The 18,838-nt window shown below is 42.7% G+C and overlaps 1 protein-coding gene across 1 annotated transcript in view; it reads left to right on the forward strand.

The window, feature by feature from the left end:
• The first annotated feature begins 14 nt into the window (after positions 1–14).
• nhlrc2 (NHL repeat containing 2) overlaps positions 15–18,838 on the forward strand; it is a 44,520-nt gene continuing 25,696 nt past the window's right edge. The window contains exons 1-4 of the mRNA XM_055930803.1: positions 15–269; positions 3,034–3,186; positions 10,426–10,475; positions 10,905–11,310. Coding sequence (XP_055786778.1) covers positions 107–269; positions 3,034–3,186; positions 10,426–10,475; positions 10,905–11,310 — 772 coding nt within the window. The 5' untranslated portion in view covers positions 15–106. The remainder of the gene's footprint in view (positions 270–3,033; positions 3,187–10,425; positions 10,476–10,904; positions 11,311–18,838) is intronic.

The following is an 18,838-nucleotide window of genomic DNA, read 5'->3' on the forward strand; positions in this document are numbered from 1 at the left end:
AATGAATTAATTCCATATACTACTACATTGCTAATTTTGTCACAGTTGAAAAATACTGGTGCAGAATGTAGCATTGGCTTTACTCAATGAAATTGTGGTTGGAAAGATGGCGTCCAAGTGCAACCTTTCTGCTTTATTTCCAATCCAGAGCCAGTTGGACAACGCCCTGGACAACGCTACGAACCAACAAGAGAAAGAAAACCTTGTCTACCAGTACTTGAGAAAACTAGACGACAACGATGACTTAAGGATTCCCGATTTTGACGAAGGTTAGGAAAATGTACATTAATGACAGCAAGCTGGGTGTTATTTCAAATTAGAATTGTCGAGCGTCGGCTGGCGCAGCATTTGCGCAGTCTGAAGATATACATTGTTGTGTATTTGGAGATTACAAGTCAAAAGTTTAGACACACCTACTCATTCAAGGGTTTTTCTTCAGTTGGACTTTTCTACATTGTAGAGTAATTGTGAATACGTCAAAACTATGAAATAACACATATGACATCATGTAGTAACAAAAAAAGTGAACTTGTCCTCTGCAGCAATGGTAACTCCGGGTCTTCCTTTCCTGTGGTAGTCCTCATGAAAGCCAGTTTCATCATAGCACTTCATGTTTTTTGTGACTGCACTTGAAGAAACATTCAAAGTTCTTGAAATGATCCAGATTGACTTACCATGTCTTAAAGTAATGATGGACTGTCGTTTCTCTTTGCTTATTTTGAGCTATTCTTGCCATAATATGGACCTGGTCTTTTACCAAACAAGGGCCATCTTCTGTATACCACCCCTACCTTGTCACAATACAACTGATTGGCTCAAACATATCAAGAAGTAAATAAATTCAAAAAATTGTCTTTTAACAAGGCACACCTGTTAATTGAATTGCATTCCAGATGACTACCTCATGAAGCTGGTTGAGAGAATGCCAAGAGTGTGAAGCTGTCATCAAGGCAAAGGCTGGCTACTTTGAAGAATCTAAAATATATATAATATATTTTGATTTGGTTACTACATGATGTGTTATATTATAGTTTTTTTGTCTTCACTATTATTCTACAATGTAGAAAACCGTAGAAAAACCCTTGAATGAGTAGGTGTGTCCAATTTTTGACTAGTTCTATATGTACAGTTGAAGTCGGGAAGTTTACATACACCTTAGCCAAATACATTTAAACTCCGTTTTTTTAAAATTCCTGACATTTAATCCATGTAAAAATTCCCTGTCTTAGGTCAGTTAGGATCACCACTTTATTTTAAAAATGTGAAATGTCAGAATAATAATATAGAGAATGATTTATTTAAGCTTTTATTTCTTTCATCACATTCCCAGTGGGTCAAAAGTTTACATACACTCAATTAGTATTTGGTAGCATATCCTTTAAATTGTTTATCTTGGGTCAAATGTTTCAGGTAGCCTTCCACAAGCTTCCCACAATATGTTGGGTGCATTTTGTCCCATTCCTCCTGACAAAGCTGGTGTAACTGAGTCAGGTTTGTAGGCCTTCTTGCTCGCACATGCTTTTTCAGTTCTGCCCACAAATATTCTATAAGTATGAGGGCAGGGCTTTTTGATGGCCACTCCAATACCTTGACTTTGTTGTCCTTAAGCCATTTTGCCACAACTTTGGAAGTATGATTGGGGGTCATTGTCCATTTGGAAGACCCATTTGCGACCAAGCTTTAACTTCCTGACTGATGTCTTGAGATGATGCTTCAATATATCCACATAATTTTCCTCCCTCATGATGCAATCTATTTTGTGAAGTGCACCAGTCCCTCCTGCAGCAAAGCACCCCCACAACATGATGCTGCCACCCCCGTGCTTTACGGTTGGGATGTGGTTCTTCGGCTTGCAAGCCTCCCCTTTTTCCTCCAAACATAACGATGGTCATTATGGCCAAACAGTTCTATTTTTGTTTCATCAGACCAGAGGACATTTCTCCAAAAAGTGTGATATTTGTTGCCATGTGCAGTTGCAAATCGTAGTCTGGCTTTTTTATGGCGGTTTTGGAGCAGTGGCTTCTTCCTTGCTGAGCGGCCTTTCGGGTTATGTCGACATAGGACTCATTTTACTATGGATATTGATACTTTTGTACCTGTTTCCTCCAGCATCTTTCCAAGGTCCTTTGCTGTTCTGGGAATGTTTTGCACTTTTCGCACCAAAGTACGTTCATCTCTAGGAGACAGAACGCGTCTACTTCCTGAGCGGTATGACGGCTCTGTGATGCCATGGTGTTTATACTTGCGTACTATAGTTTGTACAGATGAACGTGGTACCTTCAGGCATTTGGAAATTGCTCCCAAGGATGAACCAGACTTGTGGAGGTCTACAATTTATTTTCTGAGGTCTTGGCTGATTTCTTTAGATTTTCTCATGATGTCAAGCAAAGAGGCACTGAGTTTGAAGGTAGGCCTTGAAATACATCCACAGGTACACCTTCAATTGACTCAAATGATGTCATTTACCCTATCAGAAGCTTCTAAAGCCATGACATAATTTTCTGCAATTTTCCAAGCTGTTTAAAGGCACAGTCAACTTAGTGTATGTAAACTTCTGACCCACTGGAATTGTGATACAGTGAAATAATCTGTCTGTAAACTGAAAATTTACTTGTGTCATGAACAAAGTAGATGTCCTAACCGACTTGCCAAAGCTATAGTTTGTTAACAAGAAATTTGTGGAGTCATTGAAAAACAAGTTTTAACGACTCCAACCTAAGTCTATGTAAACTTCCGACTTCAACTGTATATGGGCAGGCAGTTGCTGCACATTTTGTAATCAGTGTTGAATGGTCTGCATATTTTGACATGAAGCAATATGCATAGGTTTTGCTCTTCTTGCAACATTGTAGCCTAAAATAGAATGTGGCCTCAGACGATGTTTGCTGTATTTTCATTCTCTCACTGTCGTCTAGTATGCAAACACTGCGACTACAGGGTCTTTCTTGATTTAATATTTAACAGCTCAATGTCATTATACCCTTGGTTGTGAAATGGTAATGATACTGTTTGGTAATGCATATTTTTCTGCAGGTCTCGAATGGCTGAACACAGAAGGTCCCCTTTCTTTCACCAGAGAGCTTGCTGGTAAAGTGGTGGTGTTGGACTTCTTTACTTACTGCTGCATAAACTGCATCCATATCCTACCTGACCTGCATCAGCTGGAGAAAAAGCACTCTGTCAAAGGTATATGCACACATATACACACACACTATTTGAAACCACAAATCCTGTTACATCAAGAAGCATTAAAACATGTCAAAGTTCTTGGACACTTAAGGATACAAAACACATCTGTACCGAATGTGAAGTTATGTTAGTAGATTGCCATGTTTTGGGACAGAGCTGCAGCACTCATGTCTGCTGCTGGTGGACACACACACACACTGGTTCTTGCCCCCTCTTTTTACAATGCACAATAATGACCCCATATATTGAGTTTAGAATATTATCCTATTGGCACGGTATGCTATTACAAGCTTTTTAGGCAATGTCACTGCTACCAACTCCTAATGGCACTGAATCTTTAAACAGGCTATATTTTTTTGGGACCAAGTTCCAAAGCACGTTGTGCTTACTCTCTTGTGCTATAATGTGATACATTTCTAAACAATAATAAACCATGATAGATTGGAAATTATTTTCCCACCGTAGCTACTGGCTTTCGGTGGCTTTACACTACACAATTCCACATTTTATGATTGGATCCCCCCACCGCCAGTTATGCTTGGTTTGTCCTGGACCTCAAGAGGCTGTGGTTTGTAAATGGGACAAAGTTGCACAGGTCTTGTAAGGAGAACAGAGCAATATCTCCTCTCTTTCTCTCTCCTCTCACTAATGAACAAAACCCTTCATTTCGTGAACTAACTTGTAAGCAATGAAGAAGTACAGTCACATTTAACATTGTAAATTCACGAATAAGAATGATATAGAAAAATAGTATTTTTCAAATGGAGAGGGTTTCTATTGCGAAGTGACGAATGTGACAAATGAGTGATAATTGGTAACGGTTAAATAAGTTCAAAGACAACTTTGGTAATATTATAAACTTTGAAACAACTGGTTTGTAGTAGGCTACAGAATTAGAGAAGGGCTGTTTGTCTGAACCTCAGGCAGTAGGCTCAAGCCTGTTTCTCTCCCCAGTCAGAGGCAACCTGCCTGAATAAAAATAAATAAAACACCAGCCTGATATGAACCAGTTTGTTGTTACGTTGATTTTTGCAGGGGTAAATAATATTTGAATGGTTTCACCATTTTATTTAAAGAAATGTTGGAGTAAGAAAGTCACCAGAGATGCGTTCAGTTAGAAAATAAAATGAGTAATTAAACAGAAACGGTTATGAACAACCAGTTGGGTAGTGGGGAGGGGTTGGGTCGTGGGTTCCAAATGCACCACTGCCCTTCAAATACGTCACTCATTGCTTCAAGCTAGAGGTCTTCCATTTTTGGACCCGTGAAGACCTATAGCTTAAAGCAATGAGTGACGTATTTGAAGGGCAGCGGTCCAAAATGGATCCGTGGCTTTCAAACCTGGATGCATATATGCATAAATACATTTTCACAAAACGGGGACACGTTCCAAATGGACCCGAGGACAGTCAGACCCTTTTCAAAAAGGCCAGTGGAAAAACAGACCGGTTCGGATCCGAGAGTAGAAAGAGACCTCCTACTGGGCGCTGTAAGCGCAATCAATACACAAACGATATTGGCCAAATTATCCACAATTACGTGTGCTTAAACTGCCTTTAACAAATTACCAAAAAAACTATTTGTTTTGTTTCGGTGTTGCATATTCAAAACTTCATAGCCTATTGTTTGATTGGTTTTTACTTTCTTAAAACAATTGTCCACCTCACGGTTCAGCTGTCGGAGATTTGAACACAAATGCATTGAGGCATTGCATGCATATAGGCCTGTAGACGTCCATTGTATGATATTAATATCCAAAAAATGTCTATAACGGAATGGAAGCTTAGTCCTAGCCCGGCCTAGAGAGACCGAGAGAAAGAATGCCGGCGCCATGTTCCCGACACTGACATACATTTCTTTATCGTTGTCAGACTACTATTGCTATACAGATATAGGCGTATAGAAGGAGGCTAATTCATACATTTTCAATCAGCATTATATTGTTAGATTAAAGGAGTAGCTCTGGTAGGCCTAAAACATAATTCTTCAAGTTCAACTGTCAGAGACAGTTGGAGCACTGGTTTCACTGCCTTCATAGGCCTGCAATAGCTAAGGCAAAAAATTGCCATACCAAAGTTTCTTAACTTTTTTTTTTTCTTCTTTTTTTTAACCTTTATTCAACCAGGTAGGCCAGTGGAGAACAAGTTCTCATTTACAACTGTGACCTGGCCAAGATAAAGCAAAGCAGTGTGACAAAAACAACATAGTTACACATAAACAAACGTACAGTCAATAACACAAAAGAAAAATAGAAAAATCTATGTACAGTGTGTGCAAATGTAGGGAGGAAGGCAATAAATAGGCCCTACAGGTGAAAATAATACAAATGTATCATTAATACTGGAGTGATAGATGTGCAGATGGTGATGTGCAAGTAGAGATACTGGGGTGCAAAAGGGTAAGTAATAATATGGGGATGAGGTAGTCAGGTGTGCTATTTTACAGATTGGCTGTGTACAGGTACAGTGATTGGTAAGCTGCTCTGGCAGCTGATGCTTAAAGTTAGAGAGGGATATATAAGACTCTAGCTCCAAAGATTTTTGCAATCCGTTCCAGTCATTGGCAGCAGTGAACTGGATGGAAAGGCGGCCAAAGGAAGTGTTGGCTTTGGGGAGGACCAGTAAAATATACCTACTGGAGCGCGTGCTACGGGTGGGTGTTGCTATGGTGACCAGTGAGCTAAGGCGGGGCTTTACCTAGCAAAGACTTATAGATGACATGGAGCCAGTGGGTTTGGTGACGGATATGTAGTGAGGGCCAGCCGACGAGAGCATACAGGTCGCAGTGGTGGGTAGTATATGGGGCTCTGGTGATAAAACAGATCGCACTGTGATAGACTACATCCAGTTTGATGAGTAGAGTGTTGGGGGCTATTTTGTAAATGACATTGCCGAAGTCAAGGATCGGTAGGATAGTCAGTTTTACAAGGGTATGTTTGGCGGCATGAGTGAAGGAGGCTTTGTTGCGAAATAGGAAGCCGATTCCAGATTTAATTTTGGATTGGAGATGCTTAATGTGAGTCTGGAAGGAGAGTTTACAGTCTAACCAGAAACCTAGGTATATGTAGTTGTCCACATATTCTAGGACAGAACCGTCCAGAGTAGTGGTGCTAGTCGGGCGGGAGGGTGCGGGCAGCAATCGGTTGACGAGCATGCACTTAGTTTTACTAGCATTTAAAAGCAGTTGGAGGCGTGTTGTATGGCGTTGAAGCTCATTTGGAGGTTTGTTAGCACAGTATCCAAAGAAGGGCCAGATGTATACAGAATGGTGTCGTCTGTGTAGAGGTGTATCAGAGAATCACCAGCAGCAAGAGCGACTTCATTGATATATATACAGAGAAAAGAGTCGGCCCGAGAATATAACCCTGTGGCACCCCCAAAGAGACTGCCAGACGTCCGGACAACAGGCCCTCCGATTTGACACAGTAAACTCGATCTGAGAAGTAGTTGGTGAACCAGGCGAGACAGTCATTTGAGATGTCAATGCTATTGAGTCTGCCGATAAGAATGCGGTGATTGATAGAGTCTAAAGCCTGGGCCAGGTCGATGAAGACGGCTGCACAGTACTGTCTTTTATCAATAGAGGTTATGATATCGTTTAGGAACTCGAGCGTGGCTGCGGTGCATCCATGACCAGCTCGGAAACCAGATTGCATATAGTGGAGAAGGGACGGTGGGATTCGAAATGGTCGGTGATCTGTAGTGATCCAGACTTTGCAGTTCTTTCAGAACATCATCTGTCTGGATTTGGGTGAAGGAGAAGTGGGGGGATTTGGACACGTTGCTGCAGGGGGTGCTGAGATGTTGGCCAGGGTAGGGGTAGCCAGGTGGAAAGCTTGGTCAGCTGTGGAAAAATGCTTATTGAAATGATCGATTATCAGGCCTCCCAGGTGGCGCAGTGGACTAAGGCACTGCATCGCAGTGCTAGCTGTGCCACCAGAGATTCTGGGTTAGAGCCCAGGCTCTGTCGCAGCCGGCCACGACCGGGAGGTTCAAGGGGCGACGCACAATTGGCCGAGCGTCGTCCGGGTTAGGGAGGGCTTGGCCAGCAGCGATATCCTTGTCTCATCGCGCACTAGCGACTCCTGTGGCGGGCCGGGGCGCAGTGCACGCTGGCCAGGTTGCCAGGTGTACGGGGTTTCCTCCGACACATTGGTGCGGCTGGCTTCCGGGTTGGATGTGCATTGTGTCAAGAAGCAGTGCGGCTAGGTTGGGTATTGTTTCGGAGGATGCATGGCTCTCGACCTTCGCCTCTCCCGAGTTCGTACGGGAGTTGCAGCGATGAGACAAGACTGTAACTACTACCATTACCACGAAATTGGGGAGAAAAAAGGGGTCAAATTACAAAATTATTTTAAAAAATTATCGTAGATTTATCGGTGGTGACAGTTTCCTATCCTCAGTGCAGTGGGCAGCTGGGAGGAGGTGCTCTTATTCTCCATGGACTTTACAGTGTCCCAAAACGTTTTGGAATTAGTGCTACAGGGATCAAATTTCTGTTTGGAAAAAGTTAGCCTTAGCTTTCCTAACTGACTGAGTATATTGGTTCCTGACTTCCCTGAAAAGTTTCATATCGCGGGGGCTATTCAATGCTATTGCAGAACGCCACAGGATATTTTTGTGCTGGTCAAGAGCAGTCAAGTCTGGGGGGAACCAGGGGCTATATCTGTTCCTGGCTTTACATTTATTGAATGGGGCATGCTTATTTAAGATGGAGAGGAAAGCACTTTTGAAGAGCAACCAGGCATCCTCTACTGACGGGATGAGGTCAATATCCTTCCAAGATATCCAGGCCATGTCGATTAGAAAGGCCTGCTCGCTGAAGTGTTTTAGGGAGCGTTTGACAGTGATGAGTGGTGGTCGTTTGACCGCGTACCCATTACGCACGCAGGCAATGAGGCAGTGATCGCTGAGATCCTGGTTGAAGACAGCAGAGGTGTATTTAGAGGGTAAGTTGGTCAGGATAATATCTAAGAGGGTGCCCAAGGTTACGGATTTAGGGTTGTACCTGTTAGGTTCCTTGATAATTTGTGTGAGATTGAGAGCATCTTGCTTAGATTGTAGGATGGCCGAGGTGTTAAGCATGTCCCAGTCTAGGTCACCTAACAGTATGAACTCTGAAGATAGATGGGGGCGATCAATTCACATATGGTGTCCAGGGCACAGCTGGGGGCTGACGGGGGTCTATAACAAGCGGCAACGGTGAGAGACTTGTTTCTGGAAAGGTGGATTTTTAAAAGTAGAAGCTCAAATTGTTTGGGCACAGACCTGGATAGTAAGCCTGTAGAGTTCTGTCAATCTCTGCAGTAGATTGCAACTCCGCCCCCTTTCGCAGTTCAATCTTGTCGGGAAATTATAAAGTTAGGGATGGAAATGTCAGGATTTTTGTTGGCTTTCCTAAGCCAGGATTCAGACACGGCTAGGATATCCAGGTTAGCAGAGTGTGCTAAAGCGGTGAGTAAAACAAACTTAGGGAGGAGGCTTCTAATGTTAACATGCATGAAACCAATGCTTTTACGGTTACAGAAGTCAACAAATGAGAGCACCTGGGGAATGGGAGTGATGCTGGGGGCTGCAGGGCCTGGGTTAACCTCTACATCACCAGAGGAACAAAGGAGGAGTAGGATAAGAGTACGGCTAAAGGCTATGGTTGTCTAGTGCATTCGGAACAGAGAGTTAAAGGAGCAGGTTTCTGGGCGCGGAAGAATAGCTTCAAGGCATAATGTACAGGCAAGGGTATGGTAGGATGTGAGTACAGTGGAGGTAATCCTAGGCATTGAGTGACGATGAGAGAGGTTTTGTCTCTAGAGGCACCTTTTAAGCCAGGTGCGGTCACCGAATGTGTGGGGGGTGGAACATAAGGTATATTGAGCAGGGCTGGAGGCTCTACAGTGAAATAAGACAAAAATACTAACCAAAACAGCAATAGACAAGGCATATTGACATTAAGGAGAGGCATGTGTAGCTGAGTGATCATAAGGTCACAGCTAGCAGGCCAGGGCTAGCAGCAGGCTAGCAGACGGCCCTCAGGGGGACGTCGCAATGGGAGAGCCTGTTGAAACCCCCTTAGACGGTTACGTCGGCAGACCAGTCGTGATGGATCGGCGGGGCTCCGTGTAGGCAGAAAAGGGACCAGGCCAATTGGCAAAAGAGGTAATTGAAGCCCAGGAATTGCTTGATGGATCTCTTCGGCTAGCCGGGAGATAGGCCTAGTTCGAGGCTAGCTCCAGGCTAACTAGTGCTTGCTTCGGGACAGACGTTAGCCAGGAGTAGCCACTCGGATAGCAGCTAGCTAGCTGCGATGATCCGGAGTAAAGGTACAGAGCTTGTGGTAGGAATCCGGAGATGTGGTAGAGAAAAAGCAGTCCGATATGCTCTTGGTTGATATCGCGCTGTGCAGGCTGGCAAGAGTTGACCTGGCTGGCAGATGTCCGAGTTAACGGTGATGACCGCTAGCAGTGGCTAACTGACTACGAGCTAGTTAGCTGGCTAGCGTCTGAACGGGGTTCCGGTTCTAAAGTGTTAAAAATAGCAGATCCCAGATAGCACATCGGGTGAGGCGGGTTGCAAGAGAGTATGTGCAGTCCGTAGATGGAAAATGAGATTAAAAATATATACAAAGAAAAAAAACTGAGACACAAACTGAAGAAGTTTAACAGTCAGTATCTGGTGTGTACTTAATGCAGCTGGTGGCCACACCAGATACTGACTGTTACTTTAGATTTTGATCCCCCCTTTTTTCAGGGACACATTATTCAATTTCTGTTAGTCACATGTCTGTGGAACTTGTTCAGTTTATGTTTCAGTTGTGGAATCTAGCTATGTTCACACAAATATTTACACGTTAAGTTTGCTGAAAATAAACGCAGTTGACAGTGAGAGGACGTTTCTTTTTTTGCTGAGTTTACATTTAAAAGGAGAGATTAAATGCATTAAAAGCATTTCTGTGAAGCTTTGTGATTGACTCACAATTGAGCGTCGTCCCAAAGCCTAGAAATGTTTTTAAGGCTCGGTTTTCAGAGCCGTTTGCGGAATTGAATGTACCGCGTTGGTTCCCGGCTACACCTTTCAGATATAAAGAAAAGGCGTTGTAAGGAAGACGCTATGATAAAGATTGCGGGATTTTGTTTCAGTATAAAAGGCATATAACTGTTCATGACCAATCCTGATATGATTTTATTTTCCCTCTGTTTCTCATTCTCTCTTTCCCCCCCTCCATCTGTTTCTCTCTTTTAAGATGGGCTTGTTATCGTGGGTGTCCACTCTGCCAAGTTCCCCAACGAAAAGGTAAGCCGTTGTCATGTTTTATTTGAAATGTGATCTAAATAATTACATTCTTCATTAATATTGCAACACAGCTTCTCCATTATTAAAGGGATAGTTTACACACATATTTAAGTCATGGTACTTGAAAAATTCTATGCCTCGAAACTACTCTGGAACAGGACCAAGCCAGCTTGCAATCCACACTCTGGGTGTGTATGCATAGTCACAAGTACTATTTGCTAACATTGGCACTGAACAAAAACAATAAAAGTGAATGGTAGGAAAATCTTAATTTCATAACATTGAAATGTTAGTTGTTGGAGGTAGTAGCTAAGTAGGTAAACAAATCCAAAGTCTGTGTGTGTGGAAACGGCAAGTAATATCAAGTCAACTATACCATTAACCATAAAATGTTTTACTAAGTGAAATGGATTTGACCTCCTGTTCAAGGTGCTGCAGAACGTGCGGAGCGCCGTGCTCCGCTACAACATCACCCACCCGGTGGTGAATGATGGAGACGCTCGGCTGTGGCATGAGCTGGAGGTGACCTGTTGGCCCACCCTGGTGCTCGTTGGGCCCAGGGGCAACCTGCTCTTCTCGCTGGTGGGAGAGGGCCACCGTGAGCGCCTAGCGCTCTTCACCAACACCTCCCTTCGACACTACAGGGACCAGGTCCTGCTCAGTGGCCACCTCGTGGGGACCAAGCTTTACAGGGACTCTCTGCCCCCATCGCTTCTTTCCTTTCCTGGGAAGGTAGCAGTGGATTCCAGTAGGAAGAGACTGGCTATAGCAGATACGGGCCATCATCGGGTACTGGTGGTGTCCAGCATTGGGCTGGTGCTTTACTCTATAGGAGGTAAGGGCTGGATGAGCATCGCCTCAAAATAAATCAGATGAATGGGGATGCCTGTTTTACACATCCTAATTCTATGATCGCCTCAAGGCTTGACAGAGCTTGTGGTGAGAAATCCAAATATACCAGTGGGGAATAGAACTGTATTTTCTGACCCAGTTGAAGGGTGGGGTGTCAGAAGAATCTTAGACATATTTATGTAGCCAACCTATTAGGGGATTTTTATGTCCAACAACACCTTAACCCCTGCTTTGAAATCAGGAATAAGAAATGGAGCAGTGTTAAAGAATTGTTAACCTCCTAGAGTCGAATGACGCACTGGTGTGTCAATCTACGTAACATAAAAAATCTAAATCCATCAATTTAAGCTATAACATCTGCCGATGTTGCACTTCCGCGGTAAAAGATTCAGCTACAGCGGCGGTGTTAATAAGACAATGAGACCTCACAAAAAATTGCTCCACGACTCCCACAAGTGGACAAGTGTGGCATATCAAGAAGCTGATTAAACAGCATGATCATTACACAGGTGCATCTTGTGCTGCAGACAATAAAAGCCCCCTCTAAAATGTTTTGTCACACAACACAATGCTACAAATGTCTCAAGTTTTGAGGGAGTGTGCAATTGGCATGCTGACTGCAGGAATGTTCACTAGAGCTGTTGCCAGAGAATTGAATGTTAATTTCTCTACCATAACCCACCTTCAATGTCATTTTAGTAAATTTAGCAGTATGTCCAACCGGCCTCACAACCGTGGACCTTGTGTATGGCGTCATGTGGGCGAGCGGTTTGTTGATGTCAACGTTGTGGACAGAGTGCCCCATGTGGCAGTGGGGTCATGGTATTTGTATTTATTATGGATCCCCATTAGCTGCTGCCAAAGCAAATGCTACTCTCCCTGGGGTCGAAACACACCAAAGAATCCACATTACATATAAAACGGTGAACTATGATTGTACTGAATGAGCTAAAGGTAAAACGGTACATTTACATTTACGTCATTTAGCAGACGCTCTTATCCAGAGCGACTTACAAATTGGAAAGTTCATACATATTCATCCTGGTCCCCCCGTGGGAATTGGACCCTGGTCCCACCGTGGGAATTGAACCCACAACCCTGGCGTGGCAAGCGCCATGCTCTACCAACTAAGCCACACGGGGTACATCATATAACATCCCCACACCACCACATATCCACAACACAAAATGTTCAATACCAACATACAACAATATCACAATGTATGCGTTTGTCTTCACAGTCCCCGATGTTCCATAAGGTGTATATTTACCTGCTTTTTAAATCTGATTCTACTGCTTGCATCAGTTACCTGATGTGCAATAGACAGCGTGTACCAGTTCACGCCAATATCCAGCAACTTCGCACAGCCATTGAAGAGGAGTGGGACAACATTTCACAGGCCACAATCAACAGCCTGATCAATTCTGTCTCGCTGCATGAGGCAATTGTGTACACACCAGATACTGACTAGTTTTCTGATTCATGTCCTTTTTAAGGTAATGTATCTGTGACCAACAGATGCATTTCTGTATTCCCTGTCATGTGAAATCCATAGATTTGGGCCTAATCAATTTATTTAAATTGACTGATTTCCTTGTTGCATTTATATCAACGATCACTACATCATAAAAGACAGTATATTTGAAAATAAAGCTCTCTTCCATTAGTGAGAAAATAAATTTGCCTTGAAAATAAACAAAATAACCATAATTTAAAAACAATCAAGAACAATTCTCGAAGTCAAATAAACACAACTTTCAAGCAACTAGTTTCACAAGCAATTAGAAAAGTATGTGTGTTATCATCTCAGTTTACAATACTTTAACATACCAATGGTGAAAGCCCATTTTGTGGAAAACAAGGCAATTACTTTACTCATAGTACACACACATCTATACATTTAGATGGCCATATGCACTACACATGGGAAAACAAACTGTTTTGTCTCTTAACAGGAGCCATTACATTTTGTCTAGCAGTCTGTATACATCCAATAAAGCACATTCACAAAAGTAACCTATGTAGCCATCACAAATGGATATATACTGCACAGGGGGCAAATGAGTGAAGAACGGCTCATAAAAATGGCCGGAACAGCGCAAATTGAATGGAATTAAACGACTGGAAACCATGTTTGATGTATTTGATACCGTTCCACATATTCCTCTCCAGTCATTAACACAAACCCGTTCTCCCCAATTAAGGTGGCACTAACCTCCTGTGATATACTGAACAAAAATATAAACGCTACATGCATTTCAAAGATTTTACTGAGTTACAGTTAATTTAAGAAAATCGGTCAATTTAAATAAATTCATTAGCCATGGGTGGGCCTGGGAGGGCATAGGCCCACACACTTGGCAGTTAGGCCCACCCACTATGTGGAGGTCCTTAGCTAGCGTGGTTACATATGGTCTGCGGTTGAGAGGTTCGTTGAACGCACTGCCAACAACATTGGAGGCCGTTTAGGGTTCGAGAAATTAACATTTAAATGTTCTGGAAACAGCTCTGGTGGACATTCCTGCTGTCAGCATGCCAATTGCATGCTCCCTCAACTTGAAGCATCTGTGGCATTGTGTTGTGTGACAAAAATGCACATTTTAAAGTGGCTTTTTATGTCCCCAGCACAAGGTGCACCTGTGTAATGATCAAGCTGTTTAATCAGCTTTTTGATATGCCACACCTGTCAGGTGGATGGGTTATATTAGCAAAGAAATGCTCACTAACAGGGATGTAAACAAATTCGTGCACAACATTTGAGAGAAATCAGCTCTTTGTGCAAATGGAAAATCTGAGATTTTTAATTTTAGCTCATGAAACATGGGACCAACACATTATATGTTGCGTTTATATTTTTGTTCAGTGTAGAAAGTACTGATTTGTAAAGGAAGAAATGATTAACACGTCATCATAAAATAATCAACATCCTAAGTTTTAGGAGAAAGCTCCAAATCTACCCTCTGCTGCAAGTAGAATCGAGACGGTCTGCCTCTCCCTAAATCTGAACATCTCAGCTATAGTCTCTTGCATATTGCTAAATAATCTTTGTCAGAAACATTTTGATACGGTAATTGCATAGTCTTATTATGGGACGCATGTGAGGTGTAAATAATTGTTTAACAAGTCACATCATAAGTTGCATGGACACCCTCTGTGTGTAATAAGTGTTTAACAGGATTTTTGAATGACTACCTTATCTCTCAGTGAAAAGAAGGAAGCCTGTAAAGAATAAAAATATTTCAAAACATGCATCCTGTTTGCAACAAAACACAAAAGCAATACTGCAAACAAATTGGCAAAGCAATTCACTTTTTGTCCTGAATACAAAGTGTTATGTTTGGGGCAAATCCAATACAACCCATTATTGAGTACCACTCTCCATATTTTCAAGCATAGTGGTGGATGCATCATGTTATGGGTATACTTGTAATCATTAAGGACTGGGGATTTTTTCAGGATAGAAAAGAAACAGACTGGAACTAAGCACATGCTAAATCCTAGAGGAAAATCTGGTTCAGTCTGCTTTCCACCAGACACTGAGAGATTAATTTAACTTTCAAATATCCTTAAACACAAGGCCAAATCTACCTTGGAGTTGCTTACCAAGACGACACTGAATGTTCCTGATTGGCCGAGTTACAGTTATGATTTACAGTGCATTCGGGAAGTATTCAGACCCCTTAACTTTTTCCACATTTTTTTTTACAGCCTTATTTTAAAATTCATTAAATTGTTTGTCATCAATCTACACACAAAAACCCATAATGACAAAGCAAAACATGATTATTATAATTTTTTTTGCAAATATATCAAAAATACAGATACCTTATTTACACAAGTATTCAGATGCTTTACTCAGTACTTTGTTGAAGCACCTTTGGCTGTGATAACAGCCTCAAGTCTTCTTGAGTATGACGCTACAAGCTTGGTACACCTGTATTTGGGGAGTTTTTCCCATTCTGCTCTGCAAATTCTCTCAAGCTCTGTCAGGTTGGATGGGGAGCGTTGCTGCAGAGCTATTTTCAGGTTTCTCCAGAAATGTTCAAGTCCGGGCTCTGGCTGGCCCACTCAAGGACATTCAGAGACTTGTCCCGAAGCCACTCCTGCGTTGTCTCGGTTGTGTGCTGAGGGTCGTTATCTGGTTGCGTTGTCTCGGTTGTGTGCTGAGGGTCGTTTTCTGGTTGGAAGGTGTACCTTTGCCCCAGTCTGAGGCCCTGGGCGCCTAGAGCAGGTTTTCATCAAGGATCTCTCTTTACTTTGCTCTTTCCATCTTTCTCGCAATCTCTGCCACTGAAAAGCATCGCCACAGCTTGATGCTGCCACCACCATGCTTCACCGTAGGGATGGTGCCAGGTTTCCTCCAAACGTGATGCTTGTCATTCAGGCCAAATAGTTCAATTTTGCTTTCATCAGACCAGAGAATCTTGTTTCTCATGGTCTGAGAGTCCTTTAGGTGCCTTTTTGCAAGCTCCAAGCGGGCTGTCATGTGCCTTTTTACAAAGGAGTGGCTCCCGTCTGGGCAGTCTTACAATAAAGGCCTAATTGGTGAAGTGCTGCTGAGATGATTGTCCTTCTGGAAGGTTCTCTGTACTCGGACATGCAGTATTTCTCCTGCCTCTAGTCAAGCATCCAACTATTTCTGGATAATGGTGTTTCGGAGGCAGTGGTTTGTGCTCCCAAGTGGCGCAGCGGTCTAAAGCACTGCATCTACGTGTCACTACAGACAGCCCGGGATCGAATAAGGGTATCACAATCGGCCGTGATCGGGAGTCTCATAGGGCGGCGCACAATTGGCTCAGCGCCGTCCGGGTTAGGGGAGGGTTTGTCCGTGGTAGGCACTCATTGTAAATAAGATTTGTTCTTAATTAACTGACTTGCCTAGTTAAAAAAAGGTGGAATAAAAATGAACATCTGCCAGCTATTTTACAGATCTTTGGCTGCAGTGTTGCGAGGGTGTTCACTCCCATCGGGTCTTTATGCGTACCTCAAATATATAAGACAAAATAACGTTAGCTAATAGTTAGGCCGATATACAATTGAAGTCGGAAGTTTACATACACTTGCATTGGAGTTATTAAAACTCGTTTTTTCAAACACTCCACAAATCTCTTGTTAACAAACTGTAGTTTTGGCAAGTCGGTTAGAACATCTACTTTGTGCATGACACAAGTAATTTTCCCAACAGTTGTTTACAGACAGATTAATTCACTTATAATTCACTGTATCACAATTCCAGTGGGTCAGAAGTTTACATACACAGCTTGGAAAATTCCAGAAAATTATGTCATGGCTTTAGAAGCTTCTGATAGGCTAATTGACATCATTTGAGTCAATTGGAGGTGTACCTGTGGATGTATTTCAAGGCCTACCTTCAAACTCAGTGCCTCTTTGCTTGACATCATGAGAAAATCTAAAGAAATCAGCCAAGACCTCCACAAGTCTGGTTCATCCTTGGGAGCAATTTCCAAACGCCTGAAGGTACCACGTTCATCTGTACAAACAATAGTACACAAGTATAAACACCATGGGACCACGTAGCCGTCATACCGCTCAGGAAAGAGATGCGTTCTGTCTCCTAGAGATGAACGTACTTTGGTGCGAAAAGTAAAAAATCAATCCCAGAACAACAGCAAAGGACCTTGTGAAGGTGCTGGAGGAGACGGGTACAAAAGTATAAATATCCACAGTATCTGAAAAGCCGCTCAGAAAGGAAGAAGCCATTGCTCCAAACCTGCCATAAAAAAGCCAGACTACGATTTGCAACTACACATGGGCACAAAGATCGTACTTTTGAAGAAATGTCCTCTGGTTTGATGAAACAAAAATAGAACTGTTTGGCCGTAATGACCATCGTTATGTTTGGAGGAAAAATGGGGATGCTTGCAAGCCGAAGAACACCATCCCAACCGTGAAGCACAGGGGTGGCAGCATCATGTTGTGGGGGTGCTTTGCTGCAGGAGAGACTGGTGCAGTTCACAAAATAGATGGCATCATGAGGCAGGAAAATTATGTGGATATATTGAAGCAACATCTCAAGACATCAGTCAGGAAGTTAAAGCTTGGTCACAAATAGGTCTTCCAAATGGACAATGACCTCAAGCATACTTCCAAAGTTGTGGCAAAATGGCTTAAGGACAACAAAGTCAAGGTATTGGAGTGGCCATCACAAATCCCTGACCTCAATCTCATAGAGAATTTGTGGGCAGAACTGAAAAAGCGTGTGTGAGCAATGAGGCCTACAAACCTGACTCAGTTACACCAGCTCTGTCAGGAGGAATGGGCCAAAATTCACCCAACTTATTGTGGGTAGCTTGTGGAAGGATAAGGTTCAGTAATGTTTGACCCAAGTTAAACAATTTAAAGGCAACGCTACCAAATATTAATTGAGTGTATGTAAACTTCTGAGCCACTGGGAATGTGATGAAAGAAATAAAAGCTGAAATAAATCATTCTCTCTACTATTATTCTGATATTTCACATTCTTAAAATAAAGTGGTGATCCTAACTGACCTAAGACCAGGAATTTTTACATGGTTTAAATGTCAGGAATTGTGAAAAACTGAGTATAAATGTATTTGGCTAAGGTGTATTTAAACTTCTGACTTCAACTGTAGCTACCGATTTATATTGTCAGGGTACATTAGAGGGATTTAGCTAGATTGCTAACATTTACATACCATATGTATCCTTTCACTAGTGGTCAGCTTTGTTGCGCCCCTCTTCCCTCAAGTGTTTTATTACGCCGACAGACACATTGTTGCTCGTTTTGAATTTGGTGTCCTTCTCTTATGTTCAACATAGGAGGGCCAAGCACAGGAAGCAGCTATTTCAGTAATTTAGTTGAAATAGGGTCCAGGATGCAGCTTGACGGTTTAGAGGCCATGACTATTTTCATGAATGTGTCGAGATATAGTACTAAAACACTTGAGCGTCTCCCTTTATCCTAGGTCCTGGCAGTGTTGTGCAGACTCAGGACAACAGACCCTGTAGTGATGGCAGATAATATAAAACATTTTGGTGACTAATATTCACATGGAAAAGTCCACAGACCCACTCAAAGACCAATATGACAGAGCTGAGTGACTTGGTGTGTAGAGAAAAGGCCTAGAACCGAGCCCTGGGGGACACCAGTAGTGAGAGTAAGTGGTGCAGACACAGATCCTCTCCACGTCACCTGTGCAGAGTCTAAGACGCCCAGCCCTGAGAGGAGGACCTGATGGTTTATGGTGTCGAAGGCAGCGGATAGATCTAGGAGGATGAGAACAGAAGAGAGAGAGTTAGCTTTGGCAGTGCAGAGAGCCTCCCTGACAGAGAAGAGCGATCTCGGTTGAGTGACCCGTCTTGAAGCCTGACTGGTTAGGGTTCTGAGAGAGATAACAAGAGAATTCAGAGCCAGAGCTCTCAAGTGTTTGAATGAAAAGAAAGGGATACAGGTCTATAGTTTTTGATGTCAGTGTTGATTTCTAGAGGAGGGGAGCGACTCAGGCCATGCTGAAGTCGTCAGAGTGGAC

Source organism: Salvelinus fontinalis, chromosome 8 (assembly GCF_029448725.1).
Source record: "Salvelinus fontinalis isolate EN_2023a chromosome 8, ASM2944872v1, whole genome shotgun sequence".
In the NCBI taxonomy this organism is placed as follows: Eukaryota; Metazoa; Chordata; class Actinopteri; order Salmoniformes; family Salmonidae; genus Salvelinus; species Salvelinus fontinalis.